General features: G+C 40.2%; 2 protein-coding genes across 3 annotated transcripts; one reads left to right on the top strand and one right to left on the bottom strand.

The window, feature by feature from the left end:
• Positions 1-2,121: 2,121 nt before the first annotated feature.
• Positions 2,122-16,408, top strand: LOC121897336 (NAD(P) transhydrogenase, mitochondrial-like). Of its 2 annotated transcripts, none has more exons than XM_042411754.1 (22): positions 2,122-2,416; positions 3,126-3,285; positions 4,080-4,309; positions 4,450-4,649; positions 4,765-4,852; positions 5,087-5,175; positions 5,283-5,470; positions 6,034-6,167; positions 6,261-6,452; positions 7,000-7,153; positions 7,865-8,026; positions 8,132-8,242; positions 8,334-8,479; positions 9,065-9,260; positions 10,171-10,404; positions 10,910-11,070; positions 11,561-11,740; positions 11,857-12,016; positions 13,978-14,059; positions 14,977-15,095; positions 15,814-15,929; positions 16,034-16,408. In XM_042411754.1, exons 2-22 carry the CDS (start codon positions 3,156-3,158, stop codon positions 16,178-16,180), a joined length of 3,219 nt encoding a protein of 1,072 aa, XP_042267688.1. In that variant the 5' UTR covers positions 2,122-2,416; positions 3,126-3,155; the 3' UTR covers positions 16,181-16,408. The 2 variants fall into 2 exon arrangements, with proteins under 2 accessions (XP_042267688.1, XP_042267679.1); XM_042411745.1 differs by having other exon boundaries at positions 3,122-3,285.
• On the bottom strand, positions 16,280-21,533 carry dtwd1 (DTW domain containing 1). The gene is made up of 5 exons (XM_042411764.1): positions 21,262-21,533; positions 19,001-19,316; positions 18,675-18,812; positions 17,200-17,488; positions 16,280-17,049 (listed from the first exon to the last, which is right to left on the bottom strand). Exons 2-5 carry the CDS (start codon positions 19,256-19,258, stop codon positions 16,820-16,822), a joined length of 915 nt encoding a protein of 304 aa, XP_042267698.1. The 5' UTR covers positions 19,259-19,316; positions 21,262-21,533; the 3' UTR covers positions 16,280-16,819.
• Between the last annotated feature and the right edge of the window lie 382 nt (positions 21,534-21,915).

The following is a 21,915-nucleotide window of genomic DNA, read 5'->3' as shown; positions in this document are numbered from 1 at the left end:
AAAAAAGTTAGTCCTATGGCACAACTTGCCCCAAGGTAGGGGTAAAATGAGCATGGGGATGGGGTAAATTGAGCGCTCTATGGGTAAATAGTGTTACCCAAGAGATATTGAATGAAGTTCAGTTTTGGTACTTGCATATACAGCAACATGCATCACAATCATCCCATATTCATCACCCTAACAGTTATTTATAATTAATTCACCGTATCTCTAAGGAGTTTCTTTTGGTCTCTGCTGAGAATTAAGAGTTGACGGCCATATCCTTATCTGCCTTTCCTCCCTGGACATTCCCTCTAAAGTTACAGTGACAGAGTCCCACACCTCACCTTTGATAGTACCTGTTAGGAACATTTTCACACGGGAAGCAGAGATCATAAAGTCTTACAATGAGCTTTTGACTATAAGGCAGTGTAACATAATCTTAAAACAATAACATAAGTGTATATGTTTCCATTTCAATGACAATGCCCCCATTCACAGGGCACAAGAGGTCACTGAATGGTTTGATGAGTATGAAAATGATGTGAATCATATGCTATGGCCTTCACAGTCACCAGATCTCAACCTTTTTGAACACCTATGGGAGATTTTGAACCGATGTGTTAGACAGTGTTCTCCACCACCATCATCAAAACACCAAATGAGGGAATATCTTTTGGATGAATGGCGTTCATCCCTCTAGAAGAGTTCAGAGACTTGTAGAATCAATGCCAAGGCGTACTGATGCTGTTCTGCTGGACCAACGCCTTACTAAGACACTTTATGTTGGCTTGTCCTTTAATTTGCCACCTATCTGTATGTACAGCATGTTTGTGTGTGGCTTAAACTTAACATCAGTCAACAATTAAGTATTTATTCATCAACGTTGTAATACTTTTAACAGTGATCAAACATTAACATGAAGGGGGTCTCTAGTCTCTAGAATATCAGAAAATAATTTTTGGGGGTAAATTGAGCCATTGACTCAACTTGCCCCAATGTCACTGGCACGTTTTACCCCACTACCTCCATTTTGACAAAACTGTTTCACACAGTGGCTCAGTAGTAGTAGTAGTGATAGTAGTAGTAGTGGTAGTAGTAAGTAGGATCTTAAATGCAGAATTTTTACTTTTAATGGAGTAATTTTACATTATTACACATTACATTATTTCTATTTTTACTTAAGTAAAGGATCTGAGTACTTCCTCTAACCACTGCTGACTTGGAATGAAAAGTATTCATCCATTTACATTAAAGTTGTTAAAAAAAAAACAAAAAAAAAAACTCAGGGTTCAACATTGGTCGTCCAACAATTTGTAGGTTTTTACAGGTTTCTCTGTCACTTTGGCGCCATCTTGTGTACAGAAATGAAAACGCAGCAAGTCAAATCATGAATCCATGAGTCAAATACAAGACAAATACAAACAATACGACTATTGAAATATTCCCGAATTGTGTGTGAACGTTTTTGTTTTATTGAACAGTATATTTACAAATAACAAGGCAAGTCAAGTCAACCATGGTATTAAAAAACCTGGCCATGTGTCTGAATAAGAGAAAACAAACAAACAAACAAACAAAAAACATACAATAAAACTATTAAAAAATAATATAAATTGTAAAAAATACAACATAAATAATACATTAAATAAAGTTCAAAGATAAATTAACATAAATCGTTCTTCAATTTAAATTAAAGGTTACATTTAGGGTCTGTTAATAAAATTGTACACATTTCAGCAGCTCTTTTGCAGATTTTAAATTCATACACTTCATTGATTTACAATACAGTCGAGACCCATTATAAAAAGCGTTGAAAATGAGTGGGGGTCCTCATAAATTTGGTTTCGTGTATAGTTTTGTCATTATGAGAATAGACCCGTTTCACAGCAGACATTTTGACTTGTCAAAGCAGGAAAAGCACAGGTGCAGTTAATAACTTTAACAATGGCTTCATTCCGTTTAGGTGAGTCTGTTCCAGGGTTCATGCTCATTCACTGACAAGACTTACTGGAACAATTAATGTTATGGAGCCATCGTCTGTGTTTTTCCTGCTTTGCCAAGTCAAAATGTCTGCTTGTGTGAACTTGTGTGAACTTAATTAACATAATTTTCGTTCTAAGCGAGAATGACTATCGCGAGACTTTCCACGGAATTGTCACTAATTGAACTACAAGTTTTGATGGATACATTAAACCTTTAATTCACAAGTAGTCTGTCAGAGTTTTAAGCAGCCTCTGGGGGTTGTTTATCTGCTACCAGGGTGGTCATGAGTATAGTCACGTGGTTTGCTATTTATACATAAATAGTGCAGCAGCGCTATCGAAACTGCGGAAGGTCGTCTGTCTGTCTGATTGAGGGCAGGACGTTTCACAGGTGACCCTGCTGCTGAGGGAAAGTTGAAGCATAAACCTGCTCTTTCTGGAAACCTTGAAAGGCAAGTTTGACCATGATAATCAACAAATCCTTTAATTTATGAATGAGTTAATGAGACATGAAGGACACAGACTGACAGGGTGACTCTGTGAGTGACTGAATGAATTGATGAATGAATGAAAAATTGAAAATACATCAGCAGTAACAACTGGTCTAACTCAGATATTCTTAAAATCAACACACCAAGCAGAGTACTGCAAGTTTCCACACTCTTATTTTCTATTTTGGTAACGAAAATGTGTGTTCGTTGAGAGTCTAGTATCTGCACACACCTCATTTTCAGTACAGTTTGCTTGTGTTTGAAGGTGTCTGTGTCATTGTCTGAGTCCTAATCTGTCCCCTCTAGCCCTACAACATTTTATGTGAGTGCTAATTTCTCTGCCCGGTTCTCTCTGCTCCTGCCCACAACAACCAGGCCAGACTTGGCACAGTTTCCCCCTGTGCCGTCATAATTCCAGATCTCGCGAACAAGCCCGAAGTGTGTAATCAACCCTGGGCCCTGTGAGAGTGTGTCGTGTCCTGTAGAGCTGAAATGTCACTCTGCTGTCTGTAGGCCTCGCAGCACAGATAGCTTGAGTGTGTGTCTCAGGGGGCTCAGGACATACTTTTGGGGGGGGATTATAATGTGCTTTGTTTTCTGACAGCAGATGCAGAAGAAGTATTAACTTGTCACCTGTCTCTGCTTGTTTGTGTTAATATTCAAAAGCCAGAGAGAGTCTCAGGGCGGACGCTCAGTGGCCATGTCGACCCTCCTGCGCTGCATCTCCAGTTCTTCTGCCACTTTTTTCCAGCAAGGGGTCCGTCAGAAATTACCTGGAAGGAGGCAATTCAGGACTTTCCCTGTGTTATGGGACCAACAGGCCTCCAAAGGTAGGAAATGTACAGCTCTAATAAAACCTCTCTGCTTAACCTTACAGTATTTTTGCAGAGGACAGCCCGGGGCTGCATGACTTTCTTTGGTTTGGATTTCCTCTGTGTCTGAGTTGAGGAATGAGAGTTCACTCAAGGACACACTCCTTGTAGCCAGACGAGTGAAAAACTCCAGAGATCACGAACTGTTCGCAGCATATTGCTAGAGATGTCCTCAAAATAGGGAACGCTGTTGTGAACCAGGCCGTGAATATGCTCACTGTGCCGTAGGAGCTGCTAAAATGTGGGAACATATGAGAGGTCAGATAAAGGTGACATGTAAAAGTTTAACAGCGGCCTGGCAGATTCTGTTCAAACATTAGTTGATGGAGTCAGTGTTGTTCGCCGGGCGCTTGTCGGCGAGTGTTTGTGAAAGTTTTGCCGGTTACTGAGTGCTTTTTTAAGTTTGAAGTTTCGAGCGTGTGGGAGTGCAGGCCTCTTAGTGTGTGCTGGCTGAGAGCCAATCACCTGCTCATAATGTCTCCATGGCGGCGAGGTCACCATGCCGTGTATGGAGAGAAATGTGTAACCTGACACTGTTCCCGGCTGCACAATCTCAGCTATACACTCAGGCTTTCCTGTGTTGTTGCGTCAAGAGACAAAGAAAAAAAAGTGAATCTAGTTTTTTTAATAATAAATTGATGTTGTTTTTTGTTTAAGTTTTATACAACTCACAAATCTCTAATAACTTTTTTTAAACTGTCTATGCATTAAATCCATATACTTCAGCCTCAACTATCGGCTTGTGTTTCCAGGTGTGCTCTACAAGGATGTGGTGGTTGGAGTTCCTAAGGAAACGTTACAGAATGAGCGTCGTGTGGCGTTGTCACCCGCTGGCGTACAGGCGCTGGTCAAACAGGGCTTCAGGGTGCAGGTAGAGAGCGGAGCTGGAGAGGATTCAAAGTTTTCTGACCAGCAGTACAGAGATGCTGGAGCCACCATCACTGACGTCAAGGGAGCCCTTGGCTCAGACCTGGTCCTCAAGGTTTGTTGACCTCTGTCATTTGTTTTTCCTTTTTAACAATTAGCCCGCAGGTTGGCTCCATGTTAGCATATTAATGGATATCTAGGAAGAACAAAATCTCGCTTGCGCTCCTGAATTGTGATATTTTTGTTCTGCTTTAGGTTCGAGCCCCCAGTTTGACCGAGGCAGACCTCCTGAAGCCTAAGTCCACTCTGGTGAGCTTCATCTATCCAGCTCAGAACACAGAGCTGATGAAGAAGCTCTCAGAGAGACACAGCACTGTGCTGGCCATGGACCAGGTGCCCAGAGTCACCATCGCACAGGGCTACGATGCACTCAGCTCCATGGCTAACATTGCTGGGTGAGGAAGTACACAATATAAATAAAATACATGCTTGCACGCAGATTCAATTGTGGTTGTAGCTGCTCCAGAATGTCTAGTTGCAGTAAATATGACTTGAATGTTTGCTTTGTAGATATAAGGCTGTGGTTCTGGCCGCCAACCACTTTGGCAGGTTCTTCACTGGTCAGATCACAGCTGCAGGAAAAGTACCTCCAGCTAAGGTAACTGTCAACATATTTTGTAGTTCAACATGAATGCTTGTGTGTTTTTAGCTTACAATGCAGCTGGCTATTGAAAGCACAAAATATTGCACTTGTGTGGTAGTTGAATTTAATGCTTTCTTTCCACAAATTTTCCTATTCCTCTTCATTATACCTCAAATAAAATGTTTAATAGTGAACTGCGTCATTCTTTGTGGCAAAATAATGCCCTTTTACTATTTCTTTTGCACACAGGTCTTGGTTATTGGAGGCGGAGTGGCTGGTTTAGCAGCAGCAGGGGCAGCCAAGTCAATGGGAGCCATAGTCAGAGGATTTGACACCAGGTATAAGATGAAGGGGGGACGTTAAACCAGACTAGTCTATAGGAATGAAGAGAGTAAGTAAGGTTATGATGATTATGAGAATGACCAAACTGTTTCCTGATTGTCAGACAGGCAGCTTTGGAGCAGTTCAAGTCATTTGGGGCAGAGCCTTTAGAAGTGGACCTCAAAGAGTCTGGCGAGGGAGTCGGAGGATATGCCAAAGAGATGTCTAAGGAGTTCATTGATGCTGAGATGGCCCTGTTCGCCAAACAGTGTAAAGAGGTCGACATTCTCATCAGCACTGCCCTGATTCCAGGTCATTAAGCCTGTTTTGTCTTTTTGTTTTTTAAATTAACATGAAAACAATCAAATTAGCAGTGAAATCTAAAAGTGGTTCATAGTGAGTAAAACGGTTAATTACACTTCTGAGGGGGCTTTTGTAGCCTCTTTTAGCTTGTTGTTTTGGTTTAATGGCCCTAAAATTTACTCTGTTGCTGAGTCTCAGTCGTTCCCATCAACCCGTATCAGAGCAAAAAAGCCTTGACAAGCCCACTGTATGCTTCCAGCCAAGCACTAAATGGCAGTCAGATAAAGTTACTGATTGCCTGTGGAACATATATTATAATTTAGTGGACTTAAATGTATAACTTGGTCAGAAATACATCTCTAAATCAAATACTCATGTGGGTATATGTCTGGTAATTCTGTAAGTAGATAATTAATTGCTAACTGGTTAGTCACAACAACTTAATGAGTGAGTGATATGATCATGGCTGTGTATATGTCAGTTTGTTTTGATGTTTCTCTGCCCTCTAGTGGCCAGAATTTGATTAATGGGGCTTTAATTTGGATTCATTTCTGTTTCTTGTCCCCGTGCAGGAAAGCGGGCTCCCATTCTGATCAAGAGGGAGTTTGTGGAGACGATGAAGGACGGCTCTGTGGTGGTGGATCTGGCTGCAGAGGCGGGGGGCAACATTGAGACCACCAGGCCTGGAGAGCTGCACATTCACAAGGTGAGCTGTCTGCCAGATTCTAGTAGCAAACAAAAGAAATGTAAAATGTACTGATGATATACTTTTTTTTTTTTTTTTTAATTTAATAATTAGAACGTAACACACATTGGCTACACGGACCTGCCCAGCCGCATGGCCACCCAGGCCAGCACTCTGTATTCAAACAACATACTGAAGCTGCTGAAGGCCATCAGCCCAGACAAGGAATACTTCCACTATGAGCCTAAAGAGGAATTCGACTATGGAACAATTGACCATGTCATCCGTGGGACTCTTGTTATGAAGGTGGGTTTTACTTGTAACTGTCTGCTGGCAGCCTCCATCTCCACTGGCGTCCGTCCCTCCCTCTCGGCATGAGCTATCAGATCCTGTCATGCTAGGATACTGCGCCAAATGAGTACTAAAAACCCAATCCCAGCTGGGAATAGCTCACATTGGAACCCTGCAAGAATGTTATGAACGTTTCAAAATATACTTTCCCAGGAATTTTGGCTTTGACACATTGTTTATGGCAGGGAAAGCATGCAACCTCAACAGGACATATCAGTTTACCCCTTGTTAAACTAAGCATTATTCAAGCCCCTTAAAAGAGAATTTATCTTTCAAAACCACTGTTAACTGGTTCGTGATTGCTGTTTGTTCAGTATAATCTCCTATGCAGTCCATGACTCTGCATTCTGAGTGCTCCCACCATCAAGCCGAGATCTCCCACAATGCAGGACTCCAAAGTCTTGATGTCTCTTTCTCACGCAAAAACTCTGTGGACGTTTTGTTGGAATCCTTTCCTCTGTGTTCTCACACTGCTCCTCTTGTGTATTTCTGATGCATCCAGGAAGGCAAGAACATGTTCCCGGCCCCCCTCCCTAAAACAACCCCCCCACAAGCACCGCCAAAACAAAAAACAGTCGCTGAGTTGGAGGCTGAGAAAGTGGCTGCGGTCTCTCCCTTCAACCGCACCATGAACTCTGCTGGCATCTACACTGCAGGTCTGAAACAGATGCACACATCAATGCAGCAATATGAAGACACCTGGACATTTTATACAACTTCTTATGCTGTGGAGTTATTTTACGAGGAATTTAAATAGGATTACAACAATTACACCTCTTTTAAAATGAAAGTAAAAACAAACATGTAAAAGTTTATAGTTAAGCCAAAAAAATATTGTGGACCTGATGAAATTTTATAGTTTTGTTTTGCCTAAATTGCTCAACCTGCAAAAGATTGTTCAGAATTTCATCAATCGTCAGTTATTCTGGTGTTAAATTTAGGTTTGGGGTCTCATTTGGAAAGTTCTTGTTTATTTAAAAAAAAAAAAAATTGAAAATAATTAATCTTCCTTGCTTAGAGCACTGAGATCACTTGGTCTTAATGGGACTTTTGAATGTAGGCACTCTATCATAATCAAGCACAGTTGGAATATGTTGTTCAGTAGACACATGAGTGTAGTTCTTCAAAGTTTTAGAGAAAATGATTCACACTTGCATAATCTGTTATAAACATGTAGAAACATTTGTTTTTTCTGATCAATCATTTCATAGTTTAGATTTCATAGTTAAAAAAAAAACAGACTGGGAAAAAAACAACTGAAATTGCACTTCTTTTTTTTTTTTTTTTTTTTTTTTTTAAACAAAAGCAGTGTGGAAAGAACTGTACATAGCCATACAAACATAACAACAAGAACAACTCTCTTGTAGGTCTGTCCACCTGTCTGGCTCTGGGCATCATCTCTCCCAACGCAGCCTTCACTCAAATGGTGACGACCTTCGGCCTGGCAGGAATCGTGGGATACCACACTGTGTGGGGCGTGACCCCCGCTCTGCACTCACCTTTAATGTCTGTCACCAACGCCATCTCCGGTCAGAATTCAAGCCTCGCCACTGAATATGTAACGGACAGATTTAGAAACCCGGTGTAGGTGATTGGAGGTAATTTTTTGGCTGTCCTGTTTGTGATTATTTCAGGTCTGACAGCAGTAGGAGGTCTGGTTCTGATGGGTGGAGGTCTCACACCCTCCAGCCTGCCCGAGAGTCTCGCTCTGGCTGCTGCCTTCGTTTCCTCCATCAACATTGCTGGTCTGACGTTAAACACTTTAACGCAACAATAATAATGGAAAACAAGATTTATTTCTCCCCCAATCAAACAAAACTCACTTTTTTTGTGCAGGTGGTTTCCTGATCACCCAGAGGATGTTGGACATGTTCAAGCGTCCCACCGACCCTCCTGAGTACAACTACCTGTACATGTTGCCCGGGGCTGCATTCGTTGGGGGATACGGAGCTTCGATGGCAGCTGGATACAACATTGAGCAGGTGACAGGATATATGTCTTCTCTTCCTACTCACATTGTTCTTATTAAACATAGAGTAGAGTGGCATTAATTTATTATTTGAAGCACACAGAGTATGTGTGGTTCAAATTCTATGATTTTATTGTGTACTATATTTTATTTCCATAGTGAACCTATAAACATGATACATACAAGACAAAACAAAAATTTATTGAGGATAACACTCCCCCAACTCCCCAATCTTGTCAACCGAGACAACAAAATCCACAACACCACAAATAATTACAATTAACATGTCATTGCTCTGCGATTAAAAACAGATGCCAATCTCATGCAAAATCAGAAATCCCCCTGATGCAATACAAAGCTAAAAAAAGAGTAATTACGTAGTAGCCCCAAAAAGATACAAAAGAAAACGAAAGGGGGGATGGGGAGAAGTCAACTATCTTTAAAGCAAATCCTTATCCTCATTCCTTGAATCCAAATCCAAGTGTTTATTCCTCATATCCTCTTTAGCCTAACCCCTAAGGATGCCTTGACTCGACTGAGACTGTATCTGTGATCTAGGGCTACTAAAGTAAAGCTGACTTGTGTTTGTTCACCTCAGATGATGTACTTGGGCTCAGGCTTGTGCTGTGTCGGCGCTCTGGCAGGCCTTTCAGCGCAGGGCACCAGTCGCTTGGGTAATGCCCTGGGCATGATGGGAGTGGCAGGGGGCATCGCCGCCACCCTTGGCGCCCTCAAACCTTCACCAGAACTGCTGTCACAGATGTCACTGGCCATGGCCACTGGAGGAACTCTGGGTAGGTAGCTTCCCACTTTTAGAGAAGCTACAATTTGAGATACACATGATGCCCTCATGGCAGATGTTCCTCTCTTTTGTTACACGCTGCTGATTAATTTGTTTTTGTTACAGAAAAGAACAAAATTTGAGTTTTTCAAATAATTGATAGATGAATTGTGCTGCAAAATGTCTATTGTGGCATTGATTATCATTCATTTCAGCACTTTTGTTTAAGAACAGATCTTGTCCTCCGGTGCAGTGTGGCAAAGAGACCCACCAATGAGTCAGCTCTGTGTTTCGGTCTCCATTTAAAAAGAAACAAAATTAATAAATTTTGGGTATGGCTCTTTTTTGAAGTCTAACAGTTTATTTGGAAAACTACAAGACCATCATGAATGAGTTACATGTTAACTTGGCATGCGACTCCTCCAGTCTTTGAAGAGTTGTGAACGTTTTCTAACTCATAACAGAAAATCAATCATTCTGTCCAGATACTGAGATGAGTGGATTTCGTCATCATGTCTGAATGTTGTACATGTTAATAGTAATTTAAGAAAGCAGGATGATAAATGATCTTAGAGTCAACATGAACACACACACACACAAGCATCAAAGCATGATGTTTAATTAGTAATCCCATGTTTTTGAGAAAACACACTTAAATACTTAAGACTCTTTTGACCTACTTTGAAGATCAGGCCCCATTTGTTAAGAGTGAAGTAACTGAAAACAGGCATCTGCCTTTTAAAGATTTGCTCATACTTTTTCTTTAATATTTGTACTTATAAATGTTTTTTGTATTCAAACTTAGCCAATGTGCATGAGAAGTTTGGTGTCTGGTGCTTGATTTAGCCAGACATAGTAACTCACTGAGATTTACTGAACTCTCTTTTCTTTCTTTTGGGCTGATGCTCATATCTCGACTGCAGGTCTGACCATTGCCAAGCGTATTGAAATCTCAGACTTGCCTCAGCTTGTGGCGGCCTTCCACAGCCTTGTGGGGCTGGCAGCGGTTCTCACCTGCGTCGCAGAGTTCATGATCGAGTACCCTCACCTGGACACTCACCCAGCCGCAGGTGTACTCAAGACCGTGGCGTATCTGGGCACTTACATCGGAGGCGTCACTTTCAGTGGATCGCTGGTGGCCTACGGCAAGCTTCAAGGTATTCAATTATACTTAACAATATTTTGAGCATTCACAGTATAAAAGTACATGTATATTTTGTGAAAGAGACAAATTATAAAGCAGATTATCCCCTTTACAAGTCTGATCACCGTTCTTCATTTGACACACAAATATCCATATAAACACACTGAGCTCTGCAAGCCAAAGATTGTCTGGTAAATCCAGGCCTGGACTGCGAGTTTGTGTGCATGTGTCAGCAGTTACTAATTAACGTTGTAGTGCAACTGATCAAGAGGAACACATGAGAAGCTTTCCGGTAATTTGTCATGGGCAGGGCAGTGGCTGTGATTTGTGAATGGACAGCTGATTAGAGGCTTTGACAGAAGTCTGAGGGTTCAAAGACATGCAACATCACTGAGGGGAAAAGTGTTTTATTTATTAGTGTTTTATTATATCATTTCCCTTAAGTCATGCAGAAGAGCGGCTTCAATTTCAGGCTTCCCTGAGAATGTTTGTTGAAAATGTTTCTGTGTTTTTCCCAGGCATCCTGGACTCCGCCCCCCTGATGTTGCCAGGACGCCACATGTTAAATGGTGGTCTGATGGCAGCGTCAGTGGCAGGCATGGTGCCCTTCATGCTCAGTTCCAGCTATGGCACAGGCATGGGGTGTCTACTGGGGGTGTCTGGGCTTTCCACTGTTATGGTGAGTATTCACTGAAAGTGATTGAAGGGTGGTGCTTCACTTTGCTGAGAACACATGGAGCAAAATGCATATTAAAACAAATGATGTGCAACATTTGGTTTCAGAAAAAAGGAATCAATTCATTTGGAAAAAGTTTAATGTGTCAGAACATTAACCTCTTTTGAATGAAATGATTAAATAATATTCCCACTGAGAGTAACAGCTGGCATATATTCATTGTTTTCAACTCTACATGCTGAGATATTGTAAGTTGTGGTACAGTATAATGGTAAAATACATTAAAAACATCCTTATAGGAGATTGTAAACAATGTCAAATTCCTTTGTTGTTTCAGATTAGGTAGAAATTCACACCATAATTATCATATTGTTGCATTACATTTTGCAAACATGCATCAACAAAAAGTTGTTTTTAATTAGTTTAAGCAGCTCAAATGTTTTTGCTGACCCCCACGTTTTATTTTTGTACAATTTCTCCATCTTCCTCATAGGGTGTAACCCTGACAGCAGCCATCGGAGGTGCTGACATGCCCGTGGTCATCACCGTGTTGAACAGCTACTCTGGATGGGCGCTCTGTGCTGAAGGTTTCCTGCTAGACAACAATCTCATGACCATCGTTGGAGCTCTGATTGGCTCCTCTGGTGCCATCCTCTCTTACATCATGTGTGTGGTGAGTAGAAACATGCACACATCACAGTCCCATGTGCATAGACACCACTGCCACCATCCTACCTGCCAGTAAATCCCAATTATGAACCTGAGTTATTGTTCCTCCTCTCTTCTAAGGCAATGAACCGCTCCCTGCCCAATGTGATCCTGGGTGGGTATGGCACCACCTCCACAGCGGGCGGTAAGCCCATGGAGATTGTTGGCACTCACACTGAGGTCAATGTGGACCAGACCATTGACATAATTAAAGAAGCCAACAGCATCATCATCACACCAGGTACATACTCTACATGTAACACAAGATACCTCCTCTTCAGCTGTTACTCTTATTAGTAGCTGAAATTAACATACCGGCTCACCTGCCTACAGCTGTATACAATAGATTAGTCATTTTTGGCAAGTAAAAACAATTCTCGGTAAAGATAAATTTTCAAAGATGCATGTTGCTGAGCACAGCTGTATTATTTGAAACATAAACAAGTGACAGAGATTTCATGTAATATCTGCTCATTAATACAATTTTAATATTGTATTTTTTGTCAAATTTATTTGTATAGCCTAATATCATATATCACAAATTTGCCTCACGGGGCTTCACAGTCTGTACAGCAATAAGGCAATAAACGGTTATCACTTGGGAATGTTTAAGGTTTAAACTAAAGCCAGTTGATGCATCAGAAAAACATTTTCTTTGAAGCCAATCAACAACAACAGATATCTTAAGGTTTGAAAACAGGCAAAGTTAAAAATTTTGAGTAAAACCAAGACATTCAATTGTTACTGTCTCATAAAGTCACCTGTCGGTGCGTCAAGTCTGCCTGTTTTGTTTTTGAGCTGAAAACTAAACCAGATTTTGGTGTTTTATTTTAAACGCTGCACATTAAGGGGATACAGTAGAAAAAGCAGACGCTTCTGAGAAAGACCTGAGCCATTGGAAGAGACAGGTGTAGAAAGAGCTTTGAGTTGACATCAGAGACTGAGGTGAAGCACAACTGTAATATCAGATTCTCTGCGCTGCATGGATCCAGTCCACTCCAGCTGCAGCTCCTCAGACTGCCTGGATCAATAATATCAACTATCTCTCTCATCTGATTAACTTCATTCGACACAAAGGCTGAGCTGGACTGCTCTGCCAAAGTCAAGATCAAAAATGTTTGCACAGCAGCCCTGGAAAAGTTAGAAGCTCAAGCAAAGCCTTTGGAAATGGTCAGGATCTTGGAGTGATTGATATAGTAGTAATTAAATTCAGAATATTGAAGCATGATGACCAAAAGGGGGAGCAGTTTGCCCACAAGTGATCCCACAGCCACCTGGTCTCTTGTGACACACATAAATAAAGCCCGTTTGTCAGTACATGTTTGTTAGGGAAGTGTAGATGGTGATGAATTTGATTTTTGAGTGAGATGATGACCACATCTTGATTCATAAATAATAAACGCCAAACTTGCCTGACAACTGATGAGTGGCCCGAGCGAGAGGAACTACGCAGAATGACTTGGATACTGGGATTGCTGTTGTTTTCCAATGGCTCAAAACCAACGCAAGGACAGCTGTGTGGTCCAACATGCTGGTTTAATTAGAGAAACAGTGAAAAGTCATAGGAGCTATTGATTCCAGACTCAAAACTTCTCCATGCGCTGTCAACAACAAAGCACGGCAGTGAGGAAACAGAAGGCTCCAGTTGTCTGGGGAATTAGAAGATACGGGTTACGGGTGACTGGCTTCAAAAAACTCGATTAGGGGTAATGCTGAACTCTACAAGGTACCCAACCACCAGGGTTAAAAGAGGGTTATGCAGACACAGGGAAAGGAGTTCTTTGCACGCAGGGGACTCAAATGCACACCACACAAAAGTTTTCCTTAGAAAAATGTCGCTCAGACCATTGAAACGCTATGATTTAATACAGAGAGGAGACTTGTGGTGGATGAGGAAAGGCAGAGGAGGACAAAAGAAGGAATGAAGGCTTGAGGAATGACTGGTTTTAATGTTGTTGAACTCCAGCTGTGTAGCTGTCCTTTTTTATTTAAGAATGAACAATAATGTGTCATGTTGTCAATGTCTCAAATGGCTTATTTATGCCAATAGGGCAATAACCAGAACACAAATCCAGAATAGGACATGCTATTGGATAATAGACTTAAGAAACCCAAGGGATTACAAAAGATGATTATTGCATAAGATTAGCACATAACTTGTTTGGCTTTTGTATGTTTATTCTCTGTATATTCTGTGTTTAGGCTGGGGTTTGTGTGCCGCAAAAGCCCAGTATCCAATTGCAGACATGGTGAAGATGCTGAAGGAACAAGGCAAGACTGTCAGGTGAATCTCCAGTTTTGCTCTTCACTCTTGCTCTAAATGTCTAGATTACTGCTGCTCTGATGCCCTCAATGGGTTTGTTCCAAGGATCGACTGCTTTTTTAAAAAACATTTCAAACCTTTTCAATGAGATGTTTTGAGCAAAAACAATTTTCAACACCTGATGTGATTAAAATCATCATTATCCACTGTAATTAGATTAAAATCAAATCTAAACTTGTCAGTCAGTGCATTTTAAATTGTGGTATGGGGGATTGCATTACTAATCAGGGGTAGAGATTTATTTACATTTACTTACTTTTTTTTTTCTTGTTAAAGGGCACATAAAATGCTTTTTGTGATTTTTCCATGGGTTGTACACATGGAATTCAGATTTCGGTTCGAACATGTATGCATGTATTTGAGAAGTTCATCAAAATTTAAAACATGTCGCACAACTCTTCTCCAGTACTTCTGAGAGCAGAACACTGTATTTGAGACGTTGACATTTTTAGTAAAGAATAAGAAAAAGAGGTGAATTCCTGCTACTATTGTTTGTTTACATAGAGAGAGGCAGCTTTGAGAAGCTAACCAATCAGAACAGAGTGGGCTCCATGAGAGGGGGTCCTTAAAGCGACGGGAGCTAAAACAGCCTGTTACAGACAGAGGCTGAACTGAGGGGCTGCATAAAGAGCCAGTATAAGATAAATAATGAGTCTTTTTTTAACTATAAATCATGCAAAGATTTACCAGTAGAGCCCCAGAATAAAAATATAGACCTGGAAATGTGCCTGATACTTTCCCTTTTAAAATCATTAGCAACAGTGACTTAGAAAAAATGTCAGAAAAAAATTAGTGAATGCTCCCTTTGTTTTCATATTGAGTTTACTGGAACAAATTAATGTTAATGGGAAGTAACGTTTTTCTTTCATCTCCGTCAGGTTTGGTATCCACCCAGTGGCCGGACGTATGCCAGGCCAGTTGAATGTCCTCTTGGCTGAGGCCGGCGTACCTTATGATGTGGTTTTGGAGATGGATGAGATCAACGACGACTTCCCAGGTAAACTTTTTTTTTTTTTTTCTTTCCCCACAAATTTTCCAGTGACAGAGCTGTTAGAATACGTACGACTACATGGCTGTCACTTTGGCAGGGAACTGTCAGCTAATACTACATTAATTATGTGTAATAATCACATCCCCCTTTTCATCTAGTCTCAGAGCAGCCTCAAGTCGTGTCTCGATATTTTGACATGCCATGTTATCAGGGCAACAGTCTTGTTTTCTTAGCAACCAGAAATGCAGTCCGAGACACATGGTTCTGTTTATGCGAGAGGGAGATAAGTGTGGTGCTGGGGAGCCCAAAAATATTAGTGTAATGCGAGAGTTCGATATGTGGTCGGATCACTCTTAATGAGAAGAAACAGCAGGATATAAACGGATAACTTTCTTAAGCAGCACTTTACTGTTCTCCCCACTTCATCAGCCTCACAACACTTCCTTCTTTCTAACTCACATGTGACTGAACTAACCAATCAGAGGCTAGAAGGACTTAAATGTGAGGAAAACCAGACGTAGATTCTGGAGATTATAACTTTTAAAGATGCTGATATAAATATGTAAATAATAACTGTGTAAACATATGTAAATAGTTAACTTTGCAGATATATTTTTAATAAATTAATTCATATGAATTAACTTCTAAACCTTACATTAGTAAGGACGACTGCACTGTGTTTGTCTAACTTGTGTATTAACGTGTAAATGTCTTTGGCCAACAGAGACAGACTTGACATTGGTCATCGGTGCCAACGACACTGTGAATTCAGCAGCACAAGAGGATCCCAACTCCATTATTGCTGGCATGCCTGTCCTGGAGGTGTGGAAGTCCAAACAGGTTGGTCCTTGGCTTTAAATAATCTTTGATATGTAATGATACATCTGCATTTTAGTTGTGTGGTACAAAAAGTGATTATGTACACTTGTTTAACTTTACTCTAGGTGATTGTGATGAAGCGTACCTTGGGTGTGGGCTACGCTGCAGTAGATAATCCCATTTTCTACAAGCCCAACACATCTATGTTGCTGGGAGACGCCAAGAAGACATGCGACAGCCTCCAAGGCAAGATCAGAGAGACCTTCTATTAGTCACCCCTCACTAGCTTTGCCACGTATACTTCTTGAGTCCAGTGACACATTAACAGATGCTCTATTTCCAGCTTTGGACACATTTTTGGAGAACAGATATATTAGGTCTGCAACAAATGATATTCTTTATTCAAGATGCCCAAGATTCAAAGAGATTTTTTCTGAAAATGAGACATGTAAAATTCAAACTCATATGTATTGATTTGTAAATAAAAATATTTAAATGTATCTGAACTTGTTTTATTTGTGTATCAGATTTCATATTTTGGTCATACTGTCTGTAACTGAAATTAATTGAAGTGGCAGTAACAAAAACAAAATGCACCAAAAGATATATTTTTAAATTTCAGCATCACAAGGAATTGAAGTGGGTTTTTTTTTCCTGGTTAAACCATGCCAGGTTCGACCCTCCATAATTTCAAAAACATGTATCACATATATTCCAATGTTTAGCAATTGTAAATCCTTTGTATTTTTTTTAAAGTACAGTTGACTGGTACTGTAGATGTCACAGTATCCCTTACAAGATAAAATATCAATCATAAGATGAAACTTGACATACAAGAACTCGCAGGTGAATCTACTCTTCAACTACAGTTCATAATTGATGCTTATTTCAGTCTTTCCTCACAGCATTTTTCAACACTTTCCAGCTGAGATCTTGGCTTTGTTGACAACTGTGTGCAGGTAGGAGTAGAAGAAGAGAAGGTTATCGTATTCTCCTGTGTACTCCTGAGCAAGGCATTTCTCATGGAAGTCCTTGAGGAAATAGTAAATGGCTTCAATAGTAGCTAGGTAAGTGTCTGGTTTGCCCTTCTGACGACGCCAGAAACACGTTTTCCTCATCTTCAGCTCTACCTGGAGCAAATCTGAGGGAGAGCACATGTCAGTCAGAATACAGGCAAGAACACAGTGATGTAATGTTAAACAGCTTTGTGGGTGAAATAAAGTTGCCCCTAATAATCACCAACTGTCAGAGCCCTTTGAAAGGCTGCGCAAATGCAATCTTCCATGATTACCTTGCAGTCTCTCGTCTGTGCTGATCTTGGTGGTTTGGTTCCATGTGCTGTCGATGAAGACCACCCTCTGGAGGGGATACACCCTTGACTCTGAGCCTGTTGCCTCATCTGGGGTCCCTGAGGCCGAGTCCTCTGCAGCGTGTGTGGCATCTTGAGCTTCCTCACTTTTCAGCCTCTTTAGGAAGGGTTCGTCAGAGGAGTCATGTGACCTGCTGTCAGTCCTGTCATGCAAACACTGGATCATGTCTTGCACTGTGACTGCCTGTGGACCAGGGAACACCAACACTACCTAGAGAGAGCAGAAAGACAAGATTTAGAATGGGCCACCATCACTCAAACCTAGAGTAGAAAAAAATGTGTTTCCATTTAGGAAGCAATGGCAGAGAAATACAGTGAGATAGGAGCAAAGTAAAACTCAAAAGATGAGAAAATTCAGTTAAATTAAATAGATTAGAAAGCAAAAAGGAGAAAATTTGAGTGTGAAAATGTACTAACTACAATGAACACACACAACTCGAGCACTTAAAGCTAGAATGCAGGACTTTTACAGATAAATGAACATCTGTTACATTCAAGCCCATGCCAAACGAGTTCACACAATGCTGATTAAGCCTATCAACACACAGTAAATCTGTATTTCGCACTATACCAGAGTCTTTAATCTGGTGTCTGTGATGACATCCCCATGCAGGCGCACCAGTAGTGATATGTTTTCCATCAACCAGCAATGATTGGTTTGCCAGAGCTGAAGGACACCCGTAGAGCATGTGCGCCAGAGACTTTTGCCGGCAGAGCTGACTAACTTCCGGGCTAGCTCCTCTGCTGACTTGAGGGATAAAATAATTTAATTTTAGACTTAATTCTAGACTTTCTAATTGTTATCAGCCCGAATGGATCAAATCCTGAGAATGAAACAAGTCATTTCGCGAGGGTTGTGACGCTCAAAACAATTTATCCACAGTTTTACAACTGCAACAGTAACGATGGGGACCGGCTCATGCATGTACTCATAGAACTGGAGTTACATCCATGTTACTACTATTTACTCTCACTGCCAGAGGGGGGAGACAGAAGTTCTGCACTGCAGCTTTAAGGCTATGTAACTACAAGAAAAGTCAACTTACAGTATAATTATATATTCTAACAGCAGTTGACTAAATCTCCAAAATCTTTAGTATAGTACATTAAGCACAGATACCATACATTTACTTAAATAATAACGTGACTTTAGTGGATAGTAACTATCAAAACATGACTCAAAGGCAGTTTCTTGCTTTACAATATTAATGAATAACATCTCAATTAAGTGGAATGACAATGGTTAAAGCCCCAGGTGAACATCATTTAAACTTGGAGCTGAAAACATCAAGGATCAAGCCAACGATGTTCAGTAAAATAAGACAAAAAAAAGCAGAAATATGAACTTAGATGAAGTTAGATTAACTCTTCCTTTTTTGTTCTGAGGAGCAACTAACCTTGTCCTTTTCAAACTCAGGTATGCAAGGGTAAGTGTATATGGTGACATCACTGGGTGCAAGGATCTTGGCATGAATCGCGGTGCTCTTGCCGTCCGTCTCATTGGGGTGTTTGATGATGTCTATCTTGATAGGAAGCTGAGCACAACACACAATATACAGTCAAGTCAAGAAGACGGTTAAATTTCAACCACACCATGTGCAAAATTTTATAAATCTTACATAAAAAGACATGACTGAACATTTTCCACCACATAAAGATACTGTTATTACAGCAGCTCTGAAACTGAAGGCCTAAAAGAAAAATCAAATGACCTCTCACTGACCTTGATTAAGGGGATTTCTTGCAGGCTGACACCCACTAATGAACAGCATGTGTAGCAGAAGAACATCCTTGATCCTCCACATTTAGCGCACTTCAACCTGCCCCTCTGCTGTGCTTTCTCCAGCACTGCATGTGATGCCAATTTTAGACCTTGGAGAGGCTGCTTGGCAAGCTCATGAACGTCTGATGAATCACCGGAGACTGTTGTTTTGTCACGGCAACTAGGATGGAGACGCTGTTCTTGATCCAGGCCGCTCATGCTTGTTCTTTAAATGTTGAAAGATCAATGCTGGAGTATGCGGACCCAACATTCAGGGCTGAGCGAGAATGACAAAACAAATGATGATATTAGCAGACAGAAATAATCCAACATTTATATAACTTTGAATGTGAGGGACATAATAATGTGGAAAAGCCATTAAACAAGGAAGGGGTTGTTATTAAAAAGGTCATTCGGGGGTCTTTTTTTCCAGACAGATGGCTTGAGTTGTGAGATACTGACTGTATTTATATAATATCCATATTATGATGAGACAAGATAATGTCTAGGATTTTAGCTGTTTTATAATATGATTTTTCCTGGTAATGAGGCTCCATAGCAGTAAGGGTAAAATAAGTAAAACTACGCACAAAATATAGTCTCATATCAAAAATGTTTAGTGTTAAGGCGACTCTGAAATGATGTGTATGTGTAGGTATGCATATGTATTTATATTTTTATAAGCATTTTTTTTTTAGGTGCAGATTTTTTAAATATGGTCGCTGTTTTGATCATTGCTTTGAATTTGTCCTTTTTACTCATTTTGTTTGCGGTTTCTATTGTTTACTTGTGTTTTATTATAGTTTTATTTGTGTATATTTGCTGGTTTTAATTGTGCAATTTAAATAAACTTTATCATGAATATCATTAAAATAAAAACAATTATCTGACCTTTTTTTTGAGTATTCATTAGGGTGAGATTATAAATAAAAGGTCTCTTGGCAACAATATCCACAATCACTTAATAATGATCTTTTTTGATATCATTCCTAGTTTGGATATGAAAGCATCAGCATTCACACCCAAAACATTGCCACATTGTGAAGAAGAGTTATTGAAACATTTTATTTAACTGAATTGATTGATTAGGTCAGTATCAACAAGTTCTACAGACAGCAGTGCTGAGAGAACAGATAGAGACTTGTCGCACTATAGTATTAACCAGTGGTGGAAAGTAACTGGAAAGTGCATTTACTCAAGTACTGTACTTAAGTACAATTTTGAGGTACTTGTACTTTACATGTGATGCTACTTTATTCTTCCACTTCACTAATAATACTTATTTGACAGCTTTAGTTACTTTTCAGATGAAGATTTGGCACAGTGGATGATATAACAAGCTTTTAAAATACAACACATTGTTAAAGATGAAACCAGTGGTTTCCAACCTTTTTGGCTTTTGACATCTTACAAAAAGCAGTGTGTAGTCAGGGTCACATTTCAGATGTCTATGAGTTGATAACAGCTCCACCAAATAGTGATTTTTCCCTCTAAACTTCTCACATGGTTTCATTTCAATAAATGTTCAAATGATCCAATAATTCACCAAAAATCAAAGATTAGAGAAAAGTCCAAAAACTGAAAACAGATTTGTGTATCAGAACTTTGTTTTTTCTTCTTTCCTCTCCCATTAATCATTTCACGACCCTTCAGATTTATCTGGTGACCCTTTGGAGGGCCCGACCCCTAGGTTGGGAACCACTGGACTAAACTAGCTAACAGTATATACAGTAGTTCAAACTAGCTCCAAATCCAGCAGCTACAACAGTAACATGCTGCTCTAACACTGATGCTTCAGTATTATTAATCTAATGATGTCATATATAATAATATATCAGTCAGAGGGACTGAACCACTACTTTTGCTGCAATACTTTAAATACATTTTCCTGCTAATACTTATGTTACTTTCACTTAAGTAGGATTTTTCATGCATGGAGTATTTTACACTGCTGTATTCGTACTTTTTTAAATCCATTTACAAAGACAATAGAAATACTATTGGCTTTAGCTAAAAGGTAGCAGGTCTGAGTGAAAAAGTTATTGATTGATTGTGAGAAACACAACCAACTACATAAAACACAGTAATTCGCATTTGAAGCATTTCAAGGGTACAACTCGCAGTTAACATTATATATGTGGTTATTTCTCTTTCGCCTGTATTTGTCCCAATTTATGTGGCTACTGTTTAATGTTACCCAGTAAATCTAGACTCCAGCTTACCACATGCTTTACATCCCGTAGAGTCAGCTAACTTAATAGCAGGCACACACAGATCATAGTGGTTGATTAGCTTTGATTAGCTAATATCAAAAGTTAAACAAACGTCGGTGCAGTTCTGTTGAGTTGCAAGCAACACGTTATCCACCATGAAGTGTGGTCAACTAGCTTCTCACAATACACAACCAGGATATATAAAACGTGACTAGCGGTATGTAAGTTGTGCTAAATGATGCAAAACAGCATGAATGTCTTCTTCTACGCCGGAAGTACCGTTCCGTATGACGGAAACGGCACTCTGCCCGTTGTTGGCTGAAGGAGGCCGATTTTTTTTTTCCTAGGTAGGCGAAGCCACAACCCGCCCTACTCTGCTTCTGATTGGCTAAGACTAGTTGTCTTCGTTGGTTGGGTTTAGGCATGAGGAGTGAGATTGGTTAGAATTCGGGAAAGAATGTCAGGATAAGCCAATCAGAGACAGAGTAGGGCGGGTCATGACTTCGCCATCCTAGGAATAACACTCATACAGGAGTGGTTTTAACGGGTTTTACATATCAATTCAGTATTAACATGACCAAATCTGTATATCGGAGAATGCAAATACCTTGATAAAAAATGTAACAACGGTCTAATTAGACAGACATTGACTAATGACTTATA

Source organism: Thunnus maccoyii, chromosome 1, assembly GCF_910596095.1.
Source record: "Thunnus maccoyii chromosome 1, fThuMac1.1, whole genome shotgun sequence".
NCBI lineage: Eukaryota > Metazoa > Chordata > Actinopteri > Scombriformes > Scombridae > Thunnus > Thunnus maccoyii.
The sequence above is the reverse complement of the archived record's forward strand: the minus strand, read 5'-3'. Positions and strand labels throughout refer to the sequence as shown.